Raw genomic sequence first — 23,690 nt, 5'->3', positions numbered from 1 at the left:
TGTATTATGTCTGATTGTATAAAACTATTCTCAGTAGTCTACAAGTGCTACTTACATAGGCAAATAAAGTCTGTTTGCAACGTTTTCTGCTCTGGGCACGCGAGGTAAATGGCTGCGTCAGTCTGTCTTGCTTGTGTCCATTTGCTCTAAAGAAGTACTTAAAGATTGTGTAGTAGTAATAAGCTGCACCAAATGACATGCACTTGCTTTTCTCCTGCTCCAATTAAACCAAAACGCAAAATATTGTGCTACAGAACTGCTACAAAATGCTAATGTGGCTGCTCATAAATTGCTACAAAACAGCCTTTTTCCTGCCCTAAAAATTGCTCCAATTCTTAAAGTGGCTGGACCACCGCTGTTTATTTATTTATTTATTAAATGCGAAGCATTTCTTGGCAAACATTTGCCACTCTGACAGTATCTATCTATCTAGCTGCCTGCATCTTGGTGCTCTCATGGTCGTATCGTTTACTTGATATTTACCAAAATTGACATACTATGACAAGAGTGTATGACAAACATAAATAATGGGTCACGAACATGAATGTCATGACTGCGTGTCATGTAGGTCCTGAAACAGCCGCCTAAAATGACAATGACCCCGCAAAAAAAAAAGATTAACACTCAAAAACCACTTAAAAGAGTTGGGGCGTGGTTACTAAGTGAAGAAAGCACTAAAGGATGGTGGTAGAAGTCATAGTCATGAGCATGACTCAGCAAAAATGACAGTGACTCAGCAAAAACGATTAACACTCAAAAACCACTGAAATTGGTTCGGACGTGGGTACTAAGTGAAGGAAACACTAAAGGATGGTGGTGCCTTAGTCATGACCATGACTCAGCAAAAATGACAATGACTTAGCAAAAAAAGATGAACACTCAAGAACCACTGAAATTGGTTCGTATGTGGGTACTAAGTGAAGGAAACACTAAAGGGTGGTGGTAGAAGCCATAGTCATGAGCATGACTCAGCAAAAATGACAATGACACAGTGAAGAAAGGTTAACACTCAGAAACTACTGAAATGGGTTCTGACATGGGTACTAAATGAAGGAAACATTAAAGGATGGTGGTAGAAGTCATGGTCATAAGCATGACTCAGCAAAAAAAAGATTAACACTCAAAAAAACCACTGAAATGGGTTTCGGACGTGGGTACTAAGTGAAGGAAACACTAAAGGATGCCGGTAGAAGTCATAGTCATGAGCATGACTCAGCAAAAGAGATTATCACTCAAAAACCACTGGAATGGGTTTGGACGTGGGTACTAAGTGAAGGAAACGCTAAAGGATTGTGGTCGAAGTCATAGTCATTACCATGACTCAGCAAAAATGAGAATGACTCGGCGAAAAAAAGATTATCGCTCAAAAACCAATGGAATGGATTTGCATGTGGTACTAAGTAAAGGAAAAGGCTAAAGTTTGATGGTCGAAATCATAGTCATGAGCATGACTAAGGCTTTCGCCTTAAGGTCTCTTAGGCCTAGCTAAAGGGACTCCTGAGGACTCATGACGCGAACGTCATGACATGCGTGTCATGTAGGTCATGAAAAAGCCGCCTACGTCTTGGTGCTCACATGGTCCGTTTTGTTAACATGGTAGGCACACTGCTTCGCATAACATTGATTCCCACAGGGCGTGGGATCTGCCAGCTTTTTAAATGCGAAGCATTTCTTGGTGAACATTTGCCACTTTGACAGTATCTATCTATCTATCTATCTATCTATCTATCTATCTATCTATCTATCTATCTATCTATCTATCTATCTATCTATCTATCTATCTATCTATCTATCTATCTATCTAATCTAGCCGCCGATGTCTTGATGCTCCCATGGTTGTTTCGTTAACTTGGTAGGTACCAAAATTGGCATAGTATGACAACAGTGTATGACGAACATAAATGATAGGTCATGACATAAATTTCATGACATGGGTGTCATGTAAGTCATGAAACAGCTGCTTAACATGCCAATGACCCAGCGAAAAAAATATAAACATTGAAAAACGACTGAAATGGTTTCGGACGTGGGTACTAAGGGAAGGACACACTAAAGGATGATGGCAGAAATCATAGTCATGACCATGACCCAGCAAAACTGATAATGACTCAGAAAAAAAGATTAACACTGAAAAACTACTGAAATTGGTTCGCACTTGGGTACTAAGTGAAGGAAACACTAAAGGATTATGGTAGAAGCCATAGTCATGACCATGACTCAGCAAAAATGACTGACTTAGCAAGAAAACATTAACACTCAAAAACCGCTGAAATGAGTTCTGACATGGTACTAATTGAAGGAAACACTAAAGCATGATGGTAGAAGTAAAAGTAATGAGCGTGACACAGCGGAAAATATTAACACTAAAAACCACTGAAACGGGTTCATAGGTGGGTACTAAGTGAAGGAAACACTAAAGGATGGTGGTAGAAGTCGTAGTCATGACCATGACTCAGTAAAAATAACAATGATCGACTCACTGAAAAAACATTAACGCTTAAAAACCATTGTAATGGGTTCGGATGTGGTACTAAGTGAAAGAAAAGCACCGCCCGATGGTCGGCCTTCAGCCAATTTTGCTTGGGATCTTGGTAAGATAAATTACGCCTCGCAGGTGCAGGCAGTGCAATGCGTAAGCAAATTGGCCATTTCATTATTTTTCATAGTTGGCTGATGTTCCCGTGCGCAGTTTACACAGCGTCCCATCTACTCTATGTAGGATTTTCCACGAGTTAGCGGGATCTCGTATACAACTCCCACAGCGCAGCGTACATATAGCTTTTCATGCTTTTTTCCACAGCCGCTGGTGCGTTTATCATGTGAAATACGCAAACGCAACCATGCAAGTTTTGCGATGCCGGAAACACCATGCTTATGCCATGATGGTTCACAGCCTTCTTCAGGTTATGTATCTTTCCGTGTGTCTCTTCTTGTGTGATGTCCTGTTTCCCAATATTGTGCATTTAGCAATCAGTCATCAGATTAGTCACGAAGTTTATATTTTAAGAAAGTGTGGGGAATGTTAGGGACAAAACCATTCAAATTTCGAAGTCTGTATGTGAGTGAGGGGTTAATTTAAAATTGCTAAACTGTCATTTTCGGCCCATTTAAAGAGCATGAAACGGCTAAAACGTTTCCCACTTTACTGGGACAACCGCCAAAATATTTACAGGAAATGAGGAACACTGTATGACTGATGTGTATTGAAAGTTTGAAGTGTGTACTAGAAAAACCGAAATATAATTCGCATATTTATTGCAAATTTTGCGCCGTTCACAACTTGCAATAACACCAAAAAGGCCAGTACTTTCTTCACTTTTTTTTCCTTGTCCCACAGTGGCCAGGCAACAAGAAAGTATAAGATGAGGGGCACTTGACTTGTTTTTGCTCGACCTATATTCCAGTTCTTATGGTAGGTTAGGTTAATTATGTGCTCTCAGAATAATTCCTGAATACTCGTCTTCCAATTTTTATGTAATATATCAGGCATGTAGCTGCTTTTTCCCAATGTCTTCGATGAACTATGCGAGGCATGTTTTTGTATTTCGTTGAAACAGGAAGCAGGTCCTGAGTGACAAACGCTTACTTATTCAAGCATTCCACAGCATCATGCTATCGCTACCTGCAATGTTTCCTAGAGTCCTAAAACAATTGTACGAGGCACCAACTTCAAATTCAGTGAAAACAAGGCGAATGTTTATGTGAAGTGAAGTTGTCACATTCCTGGCTTACGAGCATTGCGAATAATTACTGAACGGTAATTTCTTTCCCTATTTTCATGCATAATGAAAGGATCAGAGGTGTTTTATCCAGTGTCCTTGGTAAACTAAACAAGGCACCTTGCTTACGTTTGGTGGAAATAAGGAACACATAATGGACACCATGTAGGCAAAGTTCAAAGTGCGTGGGTTAAATTTGGATTGTGCTATAAATCATTTCTTTTGATTATATGTGACCCTGTCACAACTCTTCAATGAATTGTGGGGTTCGACAGTACAATCAAATTACCCTATGTGCAATTTCTTTTTATTATGTGGCAATAATATTGATTGATTGAGCATAACCAATGACGACCGGCAGCACAATGGAGAATAGTCAGCATGGTTGTTCTACTCCGTTAGCTTATGTAAAGCACTCGGGAGCCATGCAATGTGTGCTGGTGTCGCAGGTCCGGTACCAGCGGCACATGGAGCGGCGCCAGTGTCGGCAGCGGCCACAATGTGAGCAGTGTGGCAAGTGTCTGAGCAGCCAGACGGCGCTGCGCAACCATCGCCTTTGCCACGGCCAGGATCGCGGATTCGCCTGCGACCAGTGCGGCGAGAGCTTCAAGACCAGCACCACACTCAAGTACCACCAGTAAGCAGCGATTTATCGCACGAGGGTTCTGAGCTGGCCTAGTTGGTTTACGTTCGTTATGTTGAAACGAGGCAGACTACGCTACTGCCTGTTTCACCCGTCCCATCGTCTGTGCTGTTTTGCCATTATCAGAGGTAGAACACCACACCCACTTCCCTGCCCCTGTGACAGTTTGCTGTTGCACGTGAATAATGTTTAGCTTTGATGTTTATTTACTGCAGATTTACTGCAGCTGCACTCTGACAGCGGTGAAATGCAATAACACCGTTGCACCAAGATTCTGGTGCACATTTCGGTGCCACAGAGTAAGATTGAATCCAAAAGCCCTCCATTTGCTGGGGCCAGTTGTCAAGCTTTCATTTGTATTCTTTCTGTCTATAAGTGAATGGTTGGTGAAAAACAAACTTGCAGTTATTGAAATGTTACCACAACCTAGTTTTTTTTTTTTTTTAATGGACATGAAACTTCACCTGAAGCTCAATATGCTCAGAAAAGCATGATGTCGGGCTAGTTGGTGCAAAGCTGTCAAAGTGTGTGGTGCAGAAGAGGAAGAATGAATAGACAGAACCATGCCTCTGTACAACACCCCCCACCCCCCTCCTGCACTGTCTCGGGTTTTCCAAGCCGTGCCTCCCCGAGAGCAAGTTGCAAGGCATTCGCTTTCTGCACTGTGTTGTCTGCTAGCTTACCGCTGCTGTTGCCATGAAAATTTAAGAAACCCCGGATTTCGGAATACCAATTCATAGTACTGAGGCGTTAACATGACACAGAAATTGAATAACGATCACCATTCTGAAAAGTTCTGTATTCTGAAGTTTGTAGTACTGAAATATTTGTGCGTTGAAACTATCAGCAGTCAGCGTGGGATCTCTGAAAATTTAGTTAATCTGGTATATTTAATAATGAGGCTTCACTGTATCTCTAAAAGTGATCGCTCTGACAGATACAGCACCTGTGTGCTCGGAGTCTGCGGCCAATGATGCACAAATGGCAACGAAGATGCGATGCTTTCATTATGAAAGCTCGTTTAAGAAAATTATGGCAGAAACCATCCTTGAAGTCAATGCCGAGCATTTCTCCCGGCACGTGGCTCAAAGCCCGGATGAACCAACGTCTTTTCAGGGAAACTTTTGCTCGAGGACCGCCATATGCATGAGTTGGGACACCCTGATCGCGTGCCATCAGAACCAGAGGCCAGTCACACACGCTACACACTGCAACAAATTTGTCTTTGGTAAAGTGATTTTGAAAGTATGGGTCTCTGCAAAAGCTTTGCACTCTTGTGCTCCTCTTTCACTTGGTACTTTCGAGGGCCCATTGTTGTATCTGCAAGTAGAGGCCTAAACGCAACAACTGAGCCATTTGTGGCTCACACACTCGTACCAGCGAGTGGAGCAAGGAGAGGAGGCAGCAAGCCAGTATCGGCGTGCGAGCGGGCACATGGGGGGACGCATGCATCGGCGACAAACGCTGTGACCGTGGACAGCTTCACATTTGACCCTGGCTCCGACTAGGCAAAGAAATGCGTGGCATTTAAAAATTTTTACTCTGTGAAGGCAAATTCTGCACGTCTCGTTTTTTGTGATCTCGAGCATAGATGGCGTTATATTTTTCCTTTATAAATTTGGGGCGCGTTACATTGATGTGCTCTCTTATTTTCTTACAGGGGCGTGTTAGAATCGAATAAATGCGGTAGCATTTAAGTCAATAAATTTAGCAAGCTCGTTGTAATTCCAGGATTGTAGTTAGCCAGTGGACAGAGCATAACCGTTTTGCTGAAAGCTTTGTGCCTGCTTAAAAAAACACAGACACAAAATGTGCAGTGATTATAATGCATTGCTGTTTCTGTCGTCATTTTTCCACACTGCATTTAGCTGCAAAAATAATTGTTTTGCCTTGAATCCTCTTTTTTAATAATAATCAGAGACTGTTCTCACGGAAACATCTGTTGTGAAGCTATCTAGCCCTCGTGATCCACATGGTATAGTTGGTGTTTGTGACCCTGTATGGGTTGTGCCTGGTGCCTTACTGCTAATGCTAAATGTGGCTGTGTAATAGCATACATCAACCTTTGATTGGGTAGCCTGAGATTGTACAATATCAAAGCCTCTTGGTATTATACAAAATTATGGACAAGGTGAAAGGTAATTGTAGTAACAGCAGGGTTCATTGAGCAGCAAAGGACACAAGCACTGGAAGACAGTGCGCAGTACAAGCACTGATGTGAACTGTGTTCCTGTGTTTTATGCGCTACATTCTTCGCTGTGAATCAGCTAGGAAGGAAAAAAAAAAAGGTTTTGTTTACTTATTTATTTATTTCAATACCTTCAATGGCCAAAGTGGCAAAAGATAAAAGAAAGTACATAATATAAGTGGTTATGTCGTACTGCATACAATAATCTTCAATGGTAGATTGAAATGCGGAAGCGTTAGAGAATGGTGATGGGGGGATGGAGGTGTCCAAGTGATTCCGTTCTTTGGCTGTTCTCGGGCTTCTTTGTTAACTTCCAAGTTTCTGCCCCATATGTTAGCACCGGTAGGTATGCAACTTTTCAGAGACAATGGTAAGCTCCCAGTCAGAATTTGTCACTGCCTGCCGTATGCACTCTAACCCATTTTTATTCTTCTATGCACTATTATTCTGTTCTATTATTCTTTTTATTCACGCCAACATGGGTGACTGTAGATGTGGGACTGGGTAGGTACTGCTGTTTAAAACTCTTTGATGCCGACTTGCGGTCTGTGCCGGTCATCAATGAACGTCTTGGTTAACTGCTAACTAGGTATGTGCCACTGGGAATGTGCCGCTCTACAATGACAAAAAAAAGGGCTCTTGAATTTCTCCGATGCTGAGTGCGGAATCAAGCAAGCGTTCCTCAAGGACAGCAACCCGACGCATTTAGAGGCTGTGCCACAAATGCACTGGTTATGTTCCACTTTTCAATGAACGCCTTTCACGCCAACGCTTTATTTAGCGAGCTGCGCCATGAATGCACTGGGCGTGTGCCGCTCACCAATGAACCTCTCGCCAACTTGGGTCACCGAGTACGCGCCACTGAGCGAACAATTTACAGCATTCGCATGCACCGGCGTGCCACGCTTCTTGTTTCGGAGGCCATGTGCTGACTTTTCAGCAGTACTATACTAGATGGCACAGCGAGCCCAGAAAGAAGCGCGAGAGAGGATCCCGCATGACAAGTTTCTTAGCGTTCGCACGCACCGGCATCTCGTGCATTTCGGATGCCATTCCAGGCTTTAAGGCACCGGTGTTAGAAGCGCAAACGAGGAATCCTGCTGCAGTACACACCTCATACATTACTCGTTTCGATGGTGGCAATACGTTGTGTCGCTATATTGGTTCAACGCATTACCGTCGACAGTCATCGTGAGATTGGTTCCACCAATTTTTTTCCTCTTAATGCCAGCTAGAATATTGACTACCCCCCTCTGGTAGTGTTGGACATTACCTTAGTCTTCTGCATATTATATATCTTCAGACCTATTCTTAAACTTTTTTGGCTAAGGTCCTGAATTTTTGTTTCTGAACAGGCCGGAAACAACTGAAATGCATTGTTCTATTTCCAGCTTTGCCTTCGCTAGTAATAGAGTCCTGATTCATACGAACAATGTACACTGGCGACTACTCCGTGCTTAGAAAGCAGTTACAGAGCGATTAGACATTGCATATCGTAATTATGCGTGACAGGCATTCTAATAAGTTATTGATGCAAAAGCGTCAAATGGCCCATTTAGCAAGAAAGCCGGTGTCTGTCATCTAGAGCAGCGCAACGGCAAGTAAATTCCCATTGGCTGCGATGCCATGTCACGAGTGTGCCTCGACGGAGCAGAGTGGGTGAAAAGAAACACCTGCTGCTGTTAGCGAGCAAGGTGTTGCGTGAGGGGAGAGGGCATCGTTGTGACACCACCTTACCTTCACTCACTTTCAGAGGCCAGCGCACAGTCTCTCTCTCTCATCCCCACTGGGCGTAGCTGATGCACGCCAGCCGGCCTTGGTGGCTGCTGCTACTTTCGCGGTCTCTTGTTGCACAGGGCATTGGTGGCATGCGGCGTTGGCACCGCAGGCTGCTGCTGCTTGCTGGCTTGGGCAGCGTGTACTGCTATGGTGCATTACTTGCAGGCGTGAACCTCGAAGATCGTTCAGCATTGTTTAATTGGACATTAATGCTTTTACATTCACAACTCATAAGAAGTGCTTAGATTCTTGCTTGTTTGCATTTCAAGTTACGCCGCTATCTATTGTGCACCACAGGCAGGCCAAGCACGGTGCCAACAAGGCGTTCAAGTGCGAGCACTGCTCCAAGGGCTTCAACTTCCTGGCGCAGAAGAAGCGCCACGTGAGCCGTGTCCATCTGCGCCAGACCAACCACGCATGCAGTATGTGCCCCATGCGCTTCATGACCCGGCGCGAGCTCATGCTGCACCTGCTCTGCGGACACAAGTGTGAGCTTTGGTCTTTTCCTTTTAATAGCTTTCTTTGGCCCTCTTGCCATTTTCACGGTCGCACTTTGTCTACTGAGGTTACCCGCTCTCGCACAACCAAATTGAGGGGCGCATTCGTCGCAGAGTGCCAACTAGCTTTTGGGCCACACCTGCCTGTCGCACAATAGCTGTGTGACGTCAGAAGTTTTAGATGCCGTGGTCAGTGGGGTCACTGTGTCATGTTTCTCTGCCAACTGGGCTGATGGTTGCAAGGCGTCTTTGTTGCTAAAGTCTGTTGCGTGTCTCTTGCCAAGATGCACCGTTTCTTCTTGCCGGCCTCTGTGCAGCAATAGAGTGGAGAACAAGCTGAGCAGGGCATTGCGACATTCTGGCACTCGCTCCGGCTTGTTTGTTGTGCTGCTACGTCAGTCCGTTGTGGACTTGTGTAACAGCGTAACAGACAACCGAGTGAGCTGGAGCGAGTGCCAGAACGTCACGATTCCCAATCCCACGTGACCACCTGCTGCATGGTCACCTGCTGTCATAACATATGTACTTCCTGGGAACTGAAACTGAAACCAGTTCTTAACAAAGCTATTACACGTAGAATGATTTTGGTGCTCTGGGGCTTTCTAGTGTTTTTTTTTTCCCAGGATTTTGAGGTCCAGGATCTTCATTTAATGCTAACGATGAAAAGCTATTTAAAAAAAAATATGTCATCAGTACTGCTCCTACAAGATTGGTTTTTCGAAGAAAATTCAGGCCAGTAAAGTCTGTTGCAATTTTTTTCTCTTTGCACAAAACGTTAGAAGAGCGTCACCTCAACTTCATGACGTCACACTCTTCAGCTTGTCTATTTTCTGCAGTTCTAGAGAAACATGACTTTCACTTCCTTCTCTCTTGACATTCCATGCTTCGCTTTGTGCCGGCTGCTTCATCTAACTTCTTGCCTCGTTACGGTTCCTGTCTTTCTTGTGTGTTATGGTATGCGTTTTTATGGCCTCCCCGTGAGGCTTGCAGCTCTTGGCACGCGCACTTTGTTGATATTGTTGGAGCACTGTTTTTCGCAGGAGAGACCCTCGCGTTTGAAACTGGCAGAGCTGCCTTCTCTCGCTCAAACATTTGTAAACATATTTTTTTGTTGTCATGATGGTGTGGTGACCACCGGCAGAGAGTTATTCAGGCGTGTGGTAACAACCCACAGTGATGCCTGATGGTGACAACCATTTGCAATGGTGATTCTACAGATGGCTTTGCAAAGTCCCTATAACAGGTCTCACTGTAGTATTGCACAGATCTCTTAGGCCTTTTTCAATGGAAATTAGGTTTTTATATCCAGTATTTCATCTTGGCTAATATCATTGTGACAAGGTTTAAGAGTACCTGTGCAAGTCGATAACACTTGTAACCTAAACATGCATAAGCAAATAAACGTGCCAGATGGAAAACCACGTTTGTGTAAAGGTATTTTCAGTGGCACCAAAGCCTTCTAAGAACAGTGCTGCTACACACTTTTTTTTTTTTTTTGCTTGCAGTCCAGCCAGAAATGTCTGACAAAGGCGGTGCCCTGATGCCTGATGGATCCGTGAGTTGCCTTTTACGTCTGTGCATTTCTAGTGAACATTGTCAGGGATACCCTTCCTTGGTACTTGTGTGATATCTAGGCCTGTTCCTTGTGCAAACACTTTTTTTTAATTTCATTCTGCGACCAAGGCTGAGTTTTTTTTAAAAGTATAATGAGTCGGAAATTGCATAACTTTCACTGGCACACATGGGGTGCTTCAGCATCAGCTGCCAGGTTTTAGTCTGTAGCCAAAGGCAAACAAATAGTGTGCCACAGTGTACGTCTATCGTCGTAGTCAGACCATGGGTATGCGTTTATGCATTGCGCAGTGAGTATTGCTGCCTAAAGTTTCCCTGTGTGCCTTGTAGGTACAGGGTACTTGCAACAAAAATCATGTCATCTACTTTAATGCTTACGTGGCTGACAAATTCAGACCACAGAAGTAGGCTGCTCAGTCTTTTAGCATGGCTGAATGCACTTGTTTAAGGTACTAGAAAAACAGATTCAGCTGTGAAATCGTTTGAACTTAAATAGTTTTTTGGGGCGGTCATAAGAATCTTTAAAGTTATTCCAATGCACAGTGGAGGAGCAATTTCATTATGACTTTTCCAAGCAGTCCCCATTCAATGCTGCTCCATGAATCGGTTTTGTACATTACCACTTAGGTGATGTGATACAGTTCAAGTTATCTTCAGAGTGCCTGGTTATGCAGAGGCAAAGGTTGTGGAAGAATTTCGTAGACGTCAAACACTGTCACTTGATATTAACTTTCTATTATCTTTGAAGCTGTGATTGCTGGGCATTCTGTGCCCTCCGGCACTCAATCATATGCTCGAGGTACTCATAACAGTAATACAGTATAGACCACTTATAAAGTAAACGCTTATCATGCAGGACCGGATATAGTACAGTCTTTTCAGACTCCCATTAATTTTCCCACAGCACTCCATGTATACACGTATCGCGTATAGTGCAGTTTGCGGGCGATGAAATACCGGTTACAGCACGGCTGCCTGGAAGTTTCGCAGTCAACTGAGACGGCGAACGCTCCCCTCAAGCCGCAGATATACTCCAACGTAACGAGAGTGCGCACGCTGAGCTCCGCGACGTCACGGTGGCGAACAACCGGCTTGTCTCGTGCCATCGGGTATGTTCCAACGTTGCTGGCGCGTGAATATCTCCGTTCATATTTTCAACCTGCCACACCAAGCCACGCTGGCCACGCGAGGTGTGGGCATTCCTCGTGAGGTGTGGGCAGAATGACGTAATGGCGGCAGCGCTTGAAAGCACGTCCGTCGCCGCGGCTCTCTGCGCATTAACAAGCATGGTGTGACGCACACACAAGCAAACATGAACACATCTCACTCGATGACCATGGAAACTTGCTGTCAGAACCCCATGGTGAGGAAGCGGCAGCAGCAGTGAGCGAATTGACCTTCGTGCTGCTGCTCGCATCTTAGTGAACTAAGCTGCGAAAACACAGGGCACGGCAGACTGTGCCCCCGTCGCAGATGGCTTTCAAGATACAGTGGCTCCTGTGGGCAGCGTGCTCAGAGTAAACGAACCCCCCCCACCTCGAGCCATGCGCGCGACGAAAGACAGTGTGCTTCCTTCCCGCTTTTCCTCCCTTGCGTTCGCGAGATTGAGATGCAATCACCTGCTCATCCTCGCACGCTTTCACTCGCACATACAGCATACGGCGCGCGGCGATGATTTTATCGCCCTTGGACTTTATACGGAACCTCCCGGCAACAGCTACGGCTGCTAGAAATGCCCCTGGAGTGTCCATATAATTGCTATCGCAATAAAATCGTTGTTTTAGTTATAGTGCGGTACCGCTTATAGTGCGGATATTTGCGACTTACGTTATAAGCGGTCTACACTGTATTACCTAACACTATTGCGAAGTTGAAGGAGGAGCTGGACTTTCTTCATTATAGTGTTCATTTCTTCATTATAACTATTGCCTGCCCCCACGGCCGACATCGCTCACCATGGTTGGGAGTGTGTGACCTCTGGGCAAAAGCCCTGCTGTGCACCACCAAAGAAAAGCGAAAGACTGCTTTTTTTAAAGCAGGTGTCAACACTAATTTGTCTTTGCCATAACCATGTGGTCAGAATGATTGGCACAAAATCGATTGAAGTTTACATGTGCATTAGAATGAAGTATGTGCCTGAAACAGAGGTCACGGTATGAAAAGTATGAAACTGAGGTCATAGTAGGCATCACTGGCATCAAGCTAACCTGCATGGCAACACTGCGTGTAACATTTTCTGCAAAGGGAAATGTTGTGCACTGTGCATGCTAAGCCATTGCCACGTGTAAGCCACGTGTTCACCAAATATGCATCACAATTTTGTGGGGAAAGCCAAAGCGTGCAATGCTGCTCGGGCAATGGCTGTTCTATGTCAGCTGCATGTTGACGAGAACAAAGCGCCTCATTAATAAGCATTTGACAGAGACCCTTAAGACTGCTTACGTGTGGGAATGCAAAAGCATTATAGTCCCTTTGGTGAAATGTTTCCTTCTGTGCATTCCTTGTCCGCGCAAGCTCTCGCCTCCATTCTAACTGCGCCTCGGTAAGGTCAAATCAAAATGCACCAAGTGTCTCAGCATGCTTGCTTGTCCGTGAAAAGTTCATAACTCGAAAGACTGCTCAGTGGTGTTCAATCTGTGACGTGACGTGTGCAATGATGCACGCCCTTAGTCAACCAGAACCGTGTAGCCGCCGTGGTGTCGGGGAAGCGTACTGGTCTCGCAACCCAGAGGCACTGGTTCGATTCGCACCCAGTCCGAAATTTACGAAATGTTCATTTCAAAGGCATTAATTATATTTGTCTACAGGAACCTCCCTGAGAATTTGACGTCAATCCGGGCTTTTTTTTAACGTGTCTGTACTCTTCACGCCGTCGGCCATTTTTGGTGCCATCATTTGGTTACACCACCGACTACGACGGTGGATTTTTGTGTAATGGGGCTGTAGGTGTTTATTACGCACGTCTTCTTCATCCGTATATTATCATCATTCTACATTGCTCGATCCTCCTCTTCAGTTATGTGTGATCATCATCATCGGGTGTGTGCCTTTGCTGGTTCGCTCCCGAGTACTTGGGCCAAATAAACGTCGGGCCAACAAAGACATCTTAGGGCATATAATGCTTTCGCATTAATGACCATTTTTTTATGAGCTGGTTACTATTGATGCAACAGTCAACTGCATTCAGTGACTACCTAATGATTACATTTATTGCTAAATCAATTGTCTTGAATGCTACAGAATTATTTTCGTTAGATAGACAGAACTAGTCATTGTGGCAACATCAGAAAGAGCTATGCTTCGGAAAAGTATAGCATCTGTTGTATCACTAATATCACCCATCACTATATATAGTTTGACTTAAAATTGTTCCTTAATGTACTTTTAAAAACATGTGCCACTAAATGCAAGCGTGGGAGACATTGTTTCTTGTTCGCTGCAGAGTGCCCCGAGCCTGAAGCTGTTCCGGTGCGAGCACTGCGACTATGTGTCGTATAGCCGCAAGGGCTACCTGCGCCACCTGGTGGACCACACCGGCGTTTGGCCCTTTGCCTGCGACCTCTGCAGCAAGGGCTTCATCGAGCGAAACCAGGCCGAGCGGCACATCCGCACGGCACACACCAGCGAGAGCTACCCGTGCCCCCATTGCCCGCGCATCTTCGTGCTCCCATCGAGCTTCCAGGATCACCTGCAGGCACACGAGGAGCAGCGGGGCAGCACGTGCTCACAGTGCGCCAAGTACTTCGAGACACAGGGATTGTACGACCTGCACCTGCAGGTGTGTAGGCCTTCAGCTCCACTCCCACACCTATCGTATGCTTGTGTACCTGCAGAAGTGGATGCCGGGACAGCCACAGGTCAAAATACTCACCCACTAACATTTTCCCACTCACTAACACTCGTCAATACTCACCCCCACTTATACAGTGGAACCTTGTTGATACGATCTTCATGGGAACCAGAAAATAAAATGTATCATTCAAAAATCGTATCATCCAAAGCAATCCCCAAAATGTAAGAAAACAGGCTTACTTGACTTACTCGTAATAGTTCAGCGGAAACCCGCTAGGCGGAGAGAAGTAATTAAAGGGAAAATGAGACATCCACCCAAGGAACCCCTATGGGTTTTCTTTGTAGCAATTGCTGCGATTGGGTGGATGTCTCATTTTCCCTTTAATTACTTCTCTCCACCTAGCGGGTTTCCGCTGAACTATTACATCAATCACTTGCCTTTGCTTCGAGTTGTTGACAAATTCGACTTCGCCCTGCCATCTGCTAGCTGCCTGGTTAGCTCAGATGGTAGAGCGGCTACCCCGGAAAGGCGGTGGTCCCGGGTTTGAGTCCCGGACCAGGACGAATTTTTCTTCAACTGAGAGGCTTTCTTTCGAGGAACCCGTATGGGTTTCCTTTGTAGCAATTGCTGCGATTGGGTGGATGTCTCATTTTCCCTTTAATTGACTTACTCGCTAGCAAAGCTTCCTGTGGCATCGAGTGATAGTGCTCCACATAACACGCGTGTTATGTGGAGCAGCATCAGGACACTACACGAACCGCAGCCAACGCACTTTTATTGAGCAACTTTAAAATAGCTCGTCAGTTTTCACTGTACTTTCTTTTTTTTTTTTCAAAGTCCGTAAACAATTTCTTTTTGAAACATAACTAGTTCCTTGACATAGCTATGGAGGTCACGGCACCACGAGGACAAGAATTCCGAAACAAAGGAACACTGTAGAGCAGCGTGACACAACGAGCGATACGACTGGCGGACGAGGGCAGGCGTTTCATTCAGCCACGTGACCGCATGAAGATCTCGCCTGAAAAGCCAACCAAAACAAGCGAGCTCACGCGAGCAGACGATAATATGAGTGTGAAAATAGCGGGCAGGCGGGTTCGCGTGACACCAGTTTCCCGCGCCACGGCTGGTCTGGAGGCGCGCGCTCCCTTCCTTTTTTAAAGAGCGAGCGCGCGCCTCCAGACCGGCTGTGCCCGCATGTCCATCACTGCATGAAGGGGCAGCTCTCATTGGTCTGCTTCGCTCGCGGCTCGTTTGCCCCCGAGGCACGGGGCAACATTAAATGGGTCGACGACCGATCTTTCCCATGGCACGAAAAACCTGCTTCGCTGCAGCTTTTGTGGAGCGCATCTTGCCGCCACCGGCGCGCAGCGCGCATTTTTCTGCTAGTGTCGCCAGCCCTTAAAGGGACCCTGAAACAATTTTGGGTCGTTGGAGTGTAATTTAATATAGTACACTTGAATATAAAGCTACGAGTTTCAGAAATACCAGTTTGCAGTCGTATCATCCAATTTCAGGTGAAAACGCGATCGTATCAACCGCATGAAAATACATGGCTCCTATGGTGTTGGCCGGGAAATGGAAAAAAGGCGTATCATTCCGAAAAACGTATTACGCAGAATCGTATCAATGAGGTTCCACTGTACTCGTCAACACTCACTAGCGTTCATAGTCACTTCCATTCAGACTTAACGGCAGCCACTCATTGACGCTCACTCACATGTACTGATGCTTGCCGGCAGTCAGTCACGTTCATACTCGCATTAACAGACACTCACTCCTGTTTATACTCATCTTGAGTCAAACTCACCAGCACTCATTCTTAGTCACACCCTTTGTCACTCACTAACGCGCTATCTCATGCCTTTGCAGTGAGTGTGGAAGCAAATACGAGTCATCTTACTGGCGAGTGAGTATGCCTACCTATGGGGACAGCCATTGTTTCAGTGCTGCTGTTTGAGTGCAGCGTTCTTCTCACAGAGCTCACGTCTTCAACCCCTGCCAACACACCAGTCGACTAGTCCACTATTTTGGAGTCGCTCACCTTAGTACAGCTCAAAGATGTGTGTGATGTTTCTTCACCTGTCACCACTGTCAAGCATCCTCATGGAGCTCAGTGTGGCTGAAAACTTTCACAAAAGAAACTCTTGATGTATAATTCCATCACTTCAGCCATGGCACCATTATGGTTGTGCTGCTGATCGGACAACATTCGTGACACTGCCATGTAACTGTCTAATGCATGGGTTCTCAAAGTGGGTTCCGCGGAACCTACGGTTTCCGCAGGCCCCTGCTCGGGGTTCCGCGAGCCACTGATAAATTTTCCGTGGTCCCGCTCTCGACAAGTGTCTAAAACGGCGAACACGAGGTGCGCTTGATCGAAAGAACCTCCATTACCCATGCCCGAGTGTCAAAAAGCACATCACAGTGCGTAACAGCAACGCGCGAACTGCGCAATAAATACGCAAGCAGCTTTTAGCCACCCAACCTCTGAGAACGGGCAGCGCGCCTAAGCTTTCACACTTGAATCTCGGAGGCCGTAGCTTACCACCATGCGCGTTTCTCCTATTTATAGATAGGGTCGGTGCCGATAGTGTGCGCACTGACGTATACGTTGGAGGAAAAAAAAAAACATGCGCGGAGCACCGCAAATGCGCGCCGCAGAAGAGCAAGAACGGCGTAGCATCCAACCCAAACGAATCGGCGTAGTCCGCATCGCCGTGGTCCTCAGCGGCGATCGTAAGCGGCACGTGACTGACAGCAACGCCGAAGCGCTTCGTGCCTAACATTTAAAGCCTTTATTCTTGCGTTTATCGCCGCGCGCAACACCGCGTTGGCGGCGAAGTGCGTAGTCGCCATCTCTAATCGCGTCGATAACCACCGCAGTTTCGTCCGCCGCGGTTGCGGCAAATAGTAGTTTCGTTTTCACTCGATGCGCGCGTCGGCTGCGTGCCTTCACAACTGCGCAGTCGCCTCCCATGGCAGCGTCGATAGCGACCGGCCGCAGTTTCGTCCGCACTTCTTGCAGCGAATGGTAGTTTCATTTTGACTTTGTGCGTGCGTCAGCCGCCTGCCTTCTGAACCGTAAAGTCGCCGTCCATGATCGTCGATAGCGGCCGCGGTTGTTTCGCTTTGATTCAGTGCAAAGCTGTCGAAGATAAAAAGCACCAGCTACATCGCGATGGACGGACAATTTGTTGGCGAGCAGCTGAGTGGCGAAAAAATAATCTAGATGTGCGCCCGTTGGTGTGCAATGCGCGTCTCAGATGAAAACGCGCGCCGCGAAGGATGTCGCGAGGCCTTCGCCGCTGCTAGCGCTAATCAGTCATGAGATGAAGAGAATTTCAGCTTCCGCACTGGTCTTGTGCTAAATAGAAACAAGATTTGACGATTCATTGAGTAAATAGAAGCGCGATGACGTAGTGAAGTATTTGTTTACTGTTTTCTTGATACCCTCGATAACACGACATTCGGTTAATTCGGGGGGGGGGGGGGGGGTTCCTTGGCACTTTATGGAGCTTAGCAGGGTTCCGTGGGATGACTGTACTTGAGAACCCCTGGTCTAATGTCAGGGCGCTTCAGAAATAGCGGAACCAAAGTTGATGTATGCTACCTAGGTGTATTGTCTACAAAAGAGCCTGGGCCAGGTTTGAGTTCTTCACACATGCAATTTTATTGACTCTGCTCATTGCGTATAAATTAACACCCCTTGCGTCTGCTCTTTCTAAATCTCTCTGTTGTGGTATAGCCAAGTCTAAACTGACCTTTCTTCCCATCTTCCAGCATTTGGTAAGCAGCAGTAATCTGTCTTGTGCTTCATTGTGCCTGGCATGTGCACATTCTTGACTTTTTCTGTTTATCTAACTTTGATACTGTGAGAGGCCTCAGCACTGTGCGCCAAACAAAATGGATGATTACTTGAATGAACCAGCTTAGAGTTTCTGGCATCTAATTTCATTTGCAGACACCATGTAGCCCTCATCTGGTGGGACTTGGTCATTGCCCTTCTAGCAGATACAAAATATGTTGGCTCAGTGCCTTAAAATAGTATGCCTTGAGGGCTGAGCAGGCCTAACTGAGGTCACACACTTTAGCATACGACCAACTGTCTCAGCTGCTGAGTCCGCAGGTCAGTTGGATTGCAGTGCGCGTTGTAAACTAGTCTAAACTAGTTTCATGTCACACATGTGCTTGTGCACCAGAAGTTGTGCAGCGTGGGCACATCACCTGCCTCTGCATCTCCCGCAAATGCAGTGAATGTTAGAACTCAAGCACGAAGCATGCACCAAAAGGAATGGCAACACTCAGGTGAAATGAACAGCAAAAGGCAGCAGCTCCTTATTAAATAGTCCTGAAGGTATAACTAATGAAAGGCAGCAGCACAGCCCTTGTCTCGACGCCTTTATTCCGCTGAGCCATGCACTGACCGAAGATGACGCGCACAGTGATGATGATTATATTGAGGTGAAGAAGATGAAGGCTGAATATTGTGCTCACACTAATTTTCCCCTCGCGCGGAAGCGGCCAACCTGGCTGTTGTTTATAGCGGTGCTGTACACCATAGGAATGGTTTTAAGCATGAAATGTGGATGATTTCTGTGCCACGGTAGCGGCCATCAGAAGACGTGACAGCGGGAGTGACGCGGTAGTTCACTGGCGAAGTTTGCTCGACAACAGTGTAGGGCCCTATAAAATGTGACTGGAACTTTTCACACAGGCCAGGAACTCAAGCTGGTGTCCACAATAATACTTAATCTCCGGGGCTGAACAGAACGACGCGGTGAAATGCATTGCAGCTAGTCTTCCGATCCTGTCAACTTGCTTCGGTGTTGAGGCGGGCGCGATGGCGACTCGCGGCAAGGTGAGATATGAAGTGCTCACTCACTGACGCCGACAAGTTCACGGGGACATCAAAAAAAGAGAAGTCGGTTGACGGCCGTAAACAAGAAAGAACGGTGAGTAGCCAGTAGTGCGCTGGGCAGCGGTACTGTAGGCAAAAGTCGCGAATGGCAGGATGGTATCCCAGTTGGTGTGGTCAGCATTGATGTACATAGATATCATGTGAGAGAGAGTTCGATGAAGGTGCTCTGCGAGTCCATTAGTCTGAGGATGGTAGGTGGTAGTCGTCTTATGGATGGTGTTACATGTGCGGAGGACATCCTCGAGTAGCTTTGACAGAAACACCTTGCCACGGTCACTCAAAAATATGTGTGGTGCTCCATGCTGCAGTAACAGTAATTATGTACGATTGGCCACAAAAGCTTAAGGAACACAGAGTTTGCGAAAAGGCTGAGTTCAAAGTTTCAGTCTAGCAGTTTTTTCAATTTACGCAGTGACCCAGTAAAATACAAGCACCGTGCCTTAACAGAGTAGAAGTCCGCATTTGTTGCGAAAGCCATGTCCCGTGAACTTTGGTGGGTGGCTTTACCTGCAGTCGCCATTAGTACACGGTTAATAACAACCGTAAACTGCCCCTGCCAGATAAGCATTGCTATGCATCAGTTCCACAAAGAGCTCTGTGGCTGGCATCATGCTCGTGACTGGACCATTAGGAGAATACACTGGTCAAACTATAGAGTCGAGTTGTATTAGGGGGCGAGGAGTTACGGAGTCGCCATCTGTCGGAAATGCCTCGCTTGCGTAGTATGAGGGATAATGCGGCGTGCTCCTCATAGGTTTGGCTGTCGGCACTCAATAAAAACACTACGCGGGAGCCCTGTTGGCTATTTCTGTAAGTACTCTCCAAACGAGGGAAGTTTCTTGCTGCAAAAATAATAATCTTGGGAAAACAGAAAGAGCAGAATAGTTTACAGGCGTTATCTCTTTACCGAATACGTACAGTGAACGCCCACTGCGCACATTCGCCGCGATGGAGTCCCCCGAGCCAGCTTCTTGCGTGAAAGGTAGGCAATATGCGAGAGCAGACTATGTGAAGTATGTTCTTATAGTGTGTTGTCTGTATAACCAAATGGAGCATAACAGAATGAAGCCTCAGTGCAGCTATCTCACTAGTTCGTAGCGAGCGACTTCGCGTCTGCATGCGAGCGCGTTTTTGCACCGTACCGTGAGCTTTAGGCCGCAGCATATGAACATTTGACAATACACAAGCAGCCATTGTTGCGTGGACGCTATGAGAGCTGTTCAAAGCTGTTCGTTATAAAGGTACTTCAACACTATACGGCAACTCGTGATGTGCCATCGCGACGATTCAATCATTTTTTTTTTTCGTTTCTTCTAAATTCTTGGACATTTCATTATCATTATTTCTTAACTTGCGACACACGGCATGTTTATCACTCTTCACAGCATGGAATTGCCCGCTGCTTCTTTTTGTTAATTCAGTACATTCATTGCTTGGGGCTAACACAAACATGAGCTTATGCCATGCCTTTTTTGAATGTGCTTCTTACCGTTCCCTTTCCATTCTGGTGAACTTGCCAGTATCTAGCATCAACAAGTTGATAGACCAGATCTTCATTACATTAACCGTGCAGCGCGAGCAGGCGAGTTTCTCAGTGCACGCTTTCTGCTACTCAGCGAACATCACAGCCCCAACACCGTAGCAGAAATCTTCCTCGCGGAAGTGCTTGCTACACACCCGAGTTGCAGCCAATGGCTGCTTGCTGGTTCTAAGTTTTGCAATCCAAGCTACACGCAGCTTGGCCTGCGGGTACGTGTGAAGGCTGACACCGGGTTCCATTGCGTGCGCGTTCGGCACTGCGGTACCGAGCAATAGCCTACCATGTTGGACACCTTCAAAGGAAGCCACTACCTCTTATAGTGCTTTCAAGTGTTGTCAAGCAGACACCCGAAGCGGAGAAACATCCCCACTTAATCAGAGCCGTAGCGCAGGTGGGACTAAACTTTCGTTTTCAGCTCGCTTCGGCGCTTCCGAAGCACACGAGGCGGCCGTTGTGTCCTCGTGATCCCTCATACCACGTCACGCCGACGGTGGCGCCAGCTTTTCCAGTGGTGGAGCTCGCCCCCAATATGAATGAATGATTGCTTTTATTTGTCCGAATCCAGACAAAAACTCCAGACAAAAATCTACAAGTGAGTAAACTCGAGGACATCTGGCTGGGGCCCAGAAAACAAGTACAAACATACCTCACACAGGGGCAGCATGCGGGCACTATTTTTGTTGGCATGCAATGATAAAATAGCATTTCAGCTATGTAGGGCACAAAATGGAGGAGGAAAGCTCATAAAAAAATGAAGAAACGCACAACAAAAAATGTTAACACATCGGAGACAGTCAACTTCCTTTAATTCGAGCATGACGGGACCAACAAAATTGATAGAATTATCTGTCGGGTCGAATGAAACAAGATGCAGGGAAAACGCCACAACACACCGATTCATTTGGCGGTATGTACCCGAATCTAACACGCCTCTGAATAAAACGTGCACTGACCTTCTATGTGTTCAAAGTAAAAAACTAACCTAGAAATGGCAATAAAGCTCACCCAATTTGTTAAGCATGGAAAATGGGAATGCGTGTTGCACAATGACGGCTGGTTTCTGAAAGTCAGCTTTTCCACATTACATTTGTGTTAAGCGGTAAATCATACAAGTGCCGCAGAGGCGCATTTTGGTTTCGTATTCGATTGCACTGTCCTGTCATGTCTGGGGCTCTCTGCCCTGCTCAGACTGTAAGATTGCCCCATGCCTTCCGGAGCAACATCACCTTACCTCTCGTACCTTGCAACATGCATCCAGTGCACCACGCGCACAGCGAAGGGAGGCCCGGGCCAGGGCTATACACAAGCAATACGGGAGTCAACTCTCTACAGCCTACACGGATGCGGCGTCTTACCCTAGACGAGCCGCCACAACAGCCACTGTAATCGTGAACAAAGAACATCGGAGCAGCATTTCATTCCCCCGAAATAATCCCCTCCAAGCCAAGGATGCAGCCATAGCCCTCGCGCTCTCCTAAACAGAGGTTAAAGTCACAGTGACCGACTCTCAACAGACATGTCACAGCTTCGCTAGTAGCAGAATTCATGCCAACACGCTCGGAATCATTAATCAAAAGCTGCCAACAAGACCAGTGATGATCATCTGGCGGCCGCCAGCTCACCACGGCATTCCTGGCAACAAAATCGCCAACCTCATGGCTCGAGATTTGACCCGCCGAGCCGACGCCGAGGAATCCGAGTCAGAGCCCATGCACCCTCTAGTCTCATACCAAGACATCACACAACATTACAAGCTAACCTGCAGGAGAGATTCCACCGAGTTCCACAAACCAATACATTCCCCCACCCAACCTGAAATCACCTCATAGCCCCTACACAATTCTCTCCGCAATGCTGCTTCTGCGGAGAACCCGGGTCCCTTAGGCATACAGCAGGGGATTGTAGATGTGCACCACTAGAACCTCTGAACCCTTATCACACCAACAAGCCTTGGCCAGCTCCGACCTCAAGGATCAGCAACAGTTGATTGCGAGGGTCCAGGACGCGGCCCGAGCTCAAGGCATTCCGGAATGAGGACGCCTCTCCAAAGCTACCATCAAAATGTTCATTCTCTCTCTCTCTCGATTGCACCACACAGGCAATTTTCAGTTAAATTTTCACACACACAAAAAAAAAGGCGTGCGTTAGAATTGGGTAAATACCGTAATCAGACATTGCGGGCTACGTTTACTGCTTGAAAATCTTCATAAGGCAGGCCAAAAATAGGCATTTTTAACTAGAGGTGACGTGTATACCATGCATTCACTCTCCCCTAAGCTCTGTCGAGACGGACACTGCCACTAGAGGGGTCGCCATTGGGGTCACTATAGCAGTCAGGTGCATGCATGCCAAGTGCTCAAGTTCGAATTATTCAGCGAAGGCCAATTCTAGGATTGAAATAATGAAAGTTTGGGCCCATAGAAATGTAGTGGCGTTGGCTGGGACCTTCAGTCAGGATCGAACTACTCGAAAAATCGAGTTGACCAGAGATGAATTAATGGAAGTGTACTTATTAAAAAAACAATATTACTGAATACTTTTAATAAAAAATAGGTTAAATGAAGCTCTAGGCAAAGTATAAATATCATGCAAGGCATCATACTTAAAGTTGTAGGAAATATACTCATATATTGTAGGCTCTGTTTGCCATATGTGGTCATTACACGTGGAACTAACCTTTTATTTGTCTGACTTGTAGAAATACAGGATAGTTGCAGGTAGTTACAAGATGTCGACATGCGGTTTCATGGCACAGTACTGAAACGCTCATACCTATTGGTTTCAATGTTTGGAACTTATGGATAGCTCTCTTTCAAAGGGAGCTTTAGAATCTATGCACTAGCTAAACTTCAAACTAAAGGCAACAGCACCTGGTTATTTTTCATTGAGTTGCTTAGTTTTTGTTATTGGGTCGTCAATAATATTACAACCTCCCCTTCCTTTAATTCATTCCGTCTGTTCTTTTATTTATATATTTATACTGTTTTTCTTTTTCCACGAGCATCATTTTTCTGCCGCTACTTCTATTCTCTCTTTCA

General features: G+C 46.2%; 1 protein-coding gene across 1 annotated transcript in view; it reads left to right on the top strand.

Moving 5' to 3' along the window:
- The window catches only part of LOC119445314 (zinc finger protein 425-like), a 105,644-nt gene that overhangs the window by 72,728 nt on the left and 9,226 nt on the right, over positions 1-23,690 (top strand). Inside the window, exons 19-22 of the mRNA XM_037709628.2 lie at positions 4,169-4,356; positions 8,627-8,817; positions 10,332-10,381; positions 13,841-14,176. Of these exons, the coding sequence (XP_037565556.1) occupies positions 4,169-4,356; positions 8,627-8,817; positions 10,332-10,381; positions 13,841-14,176 (765 nt within the window). The remainder of the gene's footprint in view (positions 1-4,168; positions 4,357-8,626; positions 8,818-10,331; positions 10,382-13,840; positions 14,177-23,690) is intronic.

This window comes from Dermacentor silvarum, chromosome 3, assembly GCF_013339745.2.
Source record: "Dermacentor silvarum isolate Dsil-2018 chromosome 3, BIME_Dsil_1.4, whole genome shotgun sequence".
Taxonomy (NCBI): Eukaryota; Metazoa; Arthropoda; class Arachnida; order Ixodida; family Ixodidae; genus Dermacentor; species Dermacentor silvarum.
The sequence above is the reverse complement of the archived record's forward strand: the minus strand, read 5'-3'. Positions and strand labels throughout refer to the sequence as shown.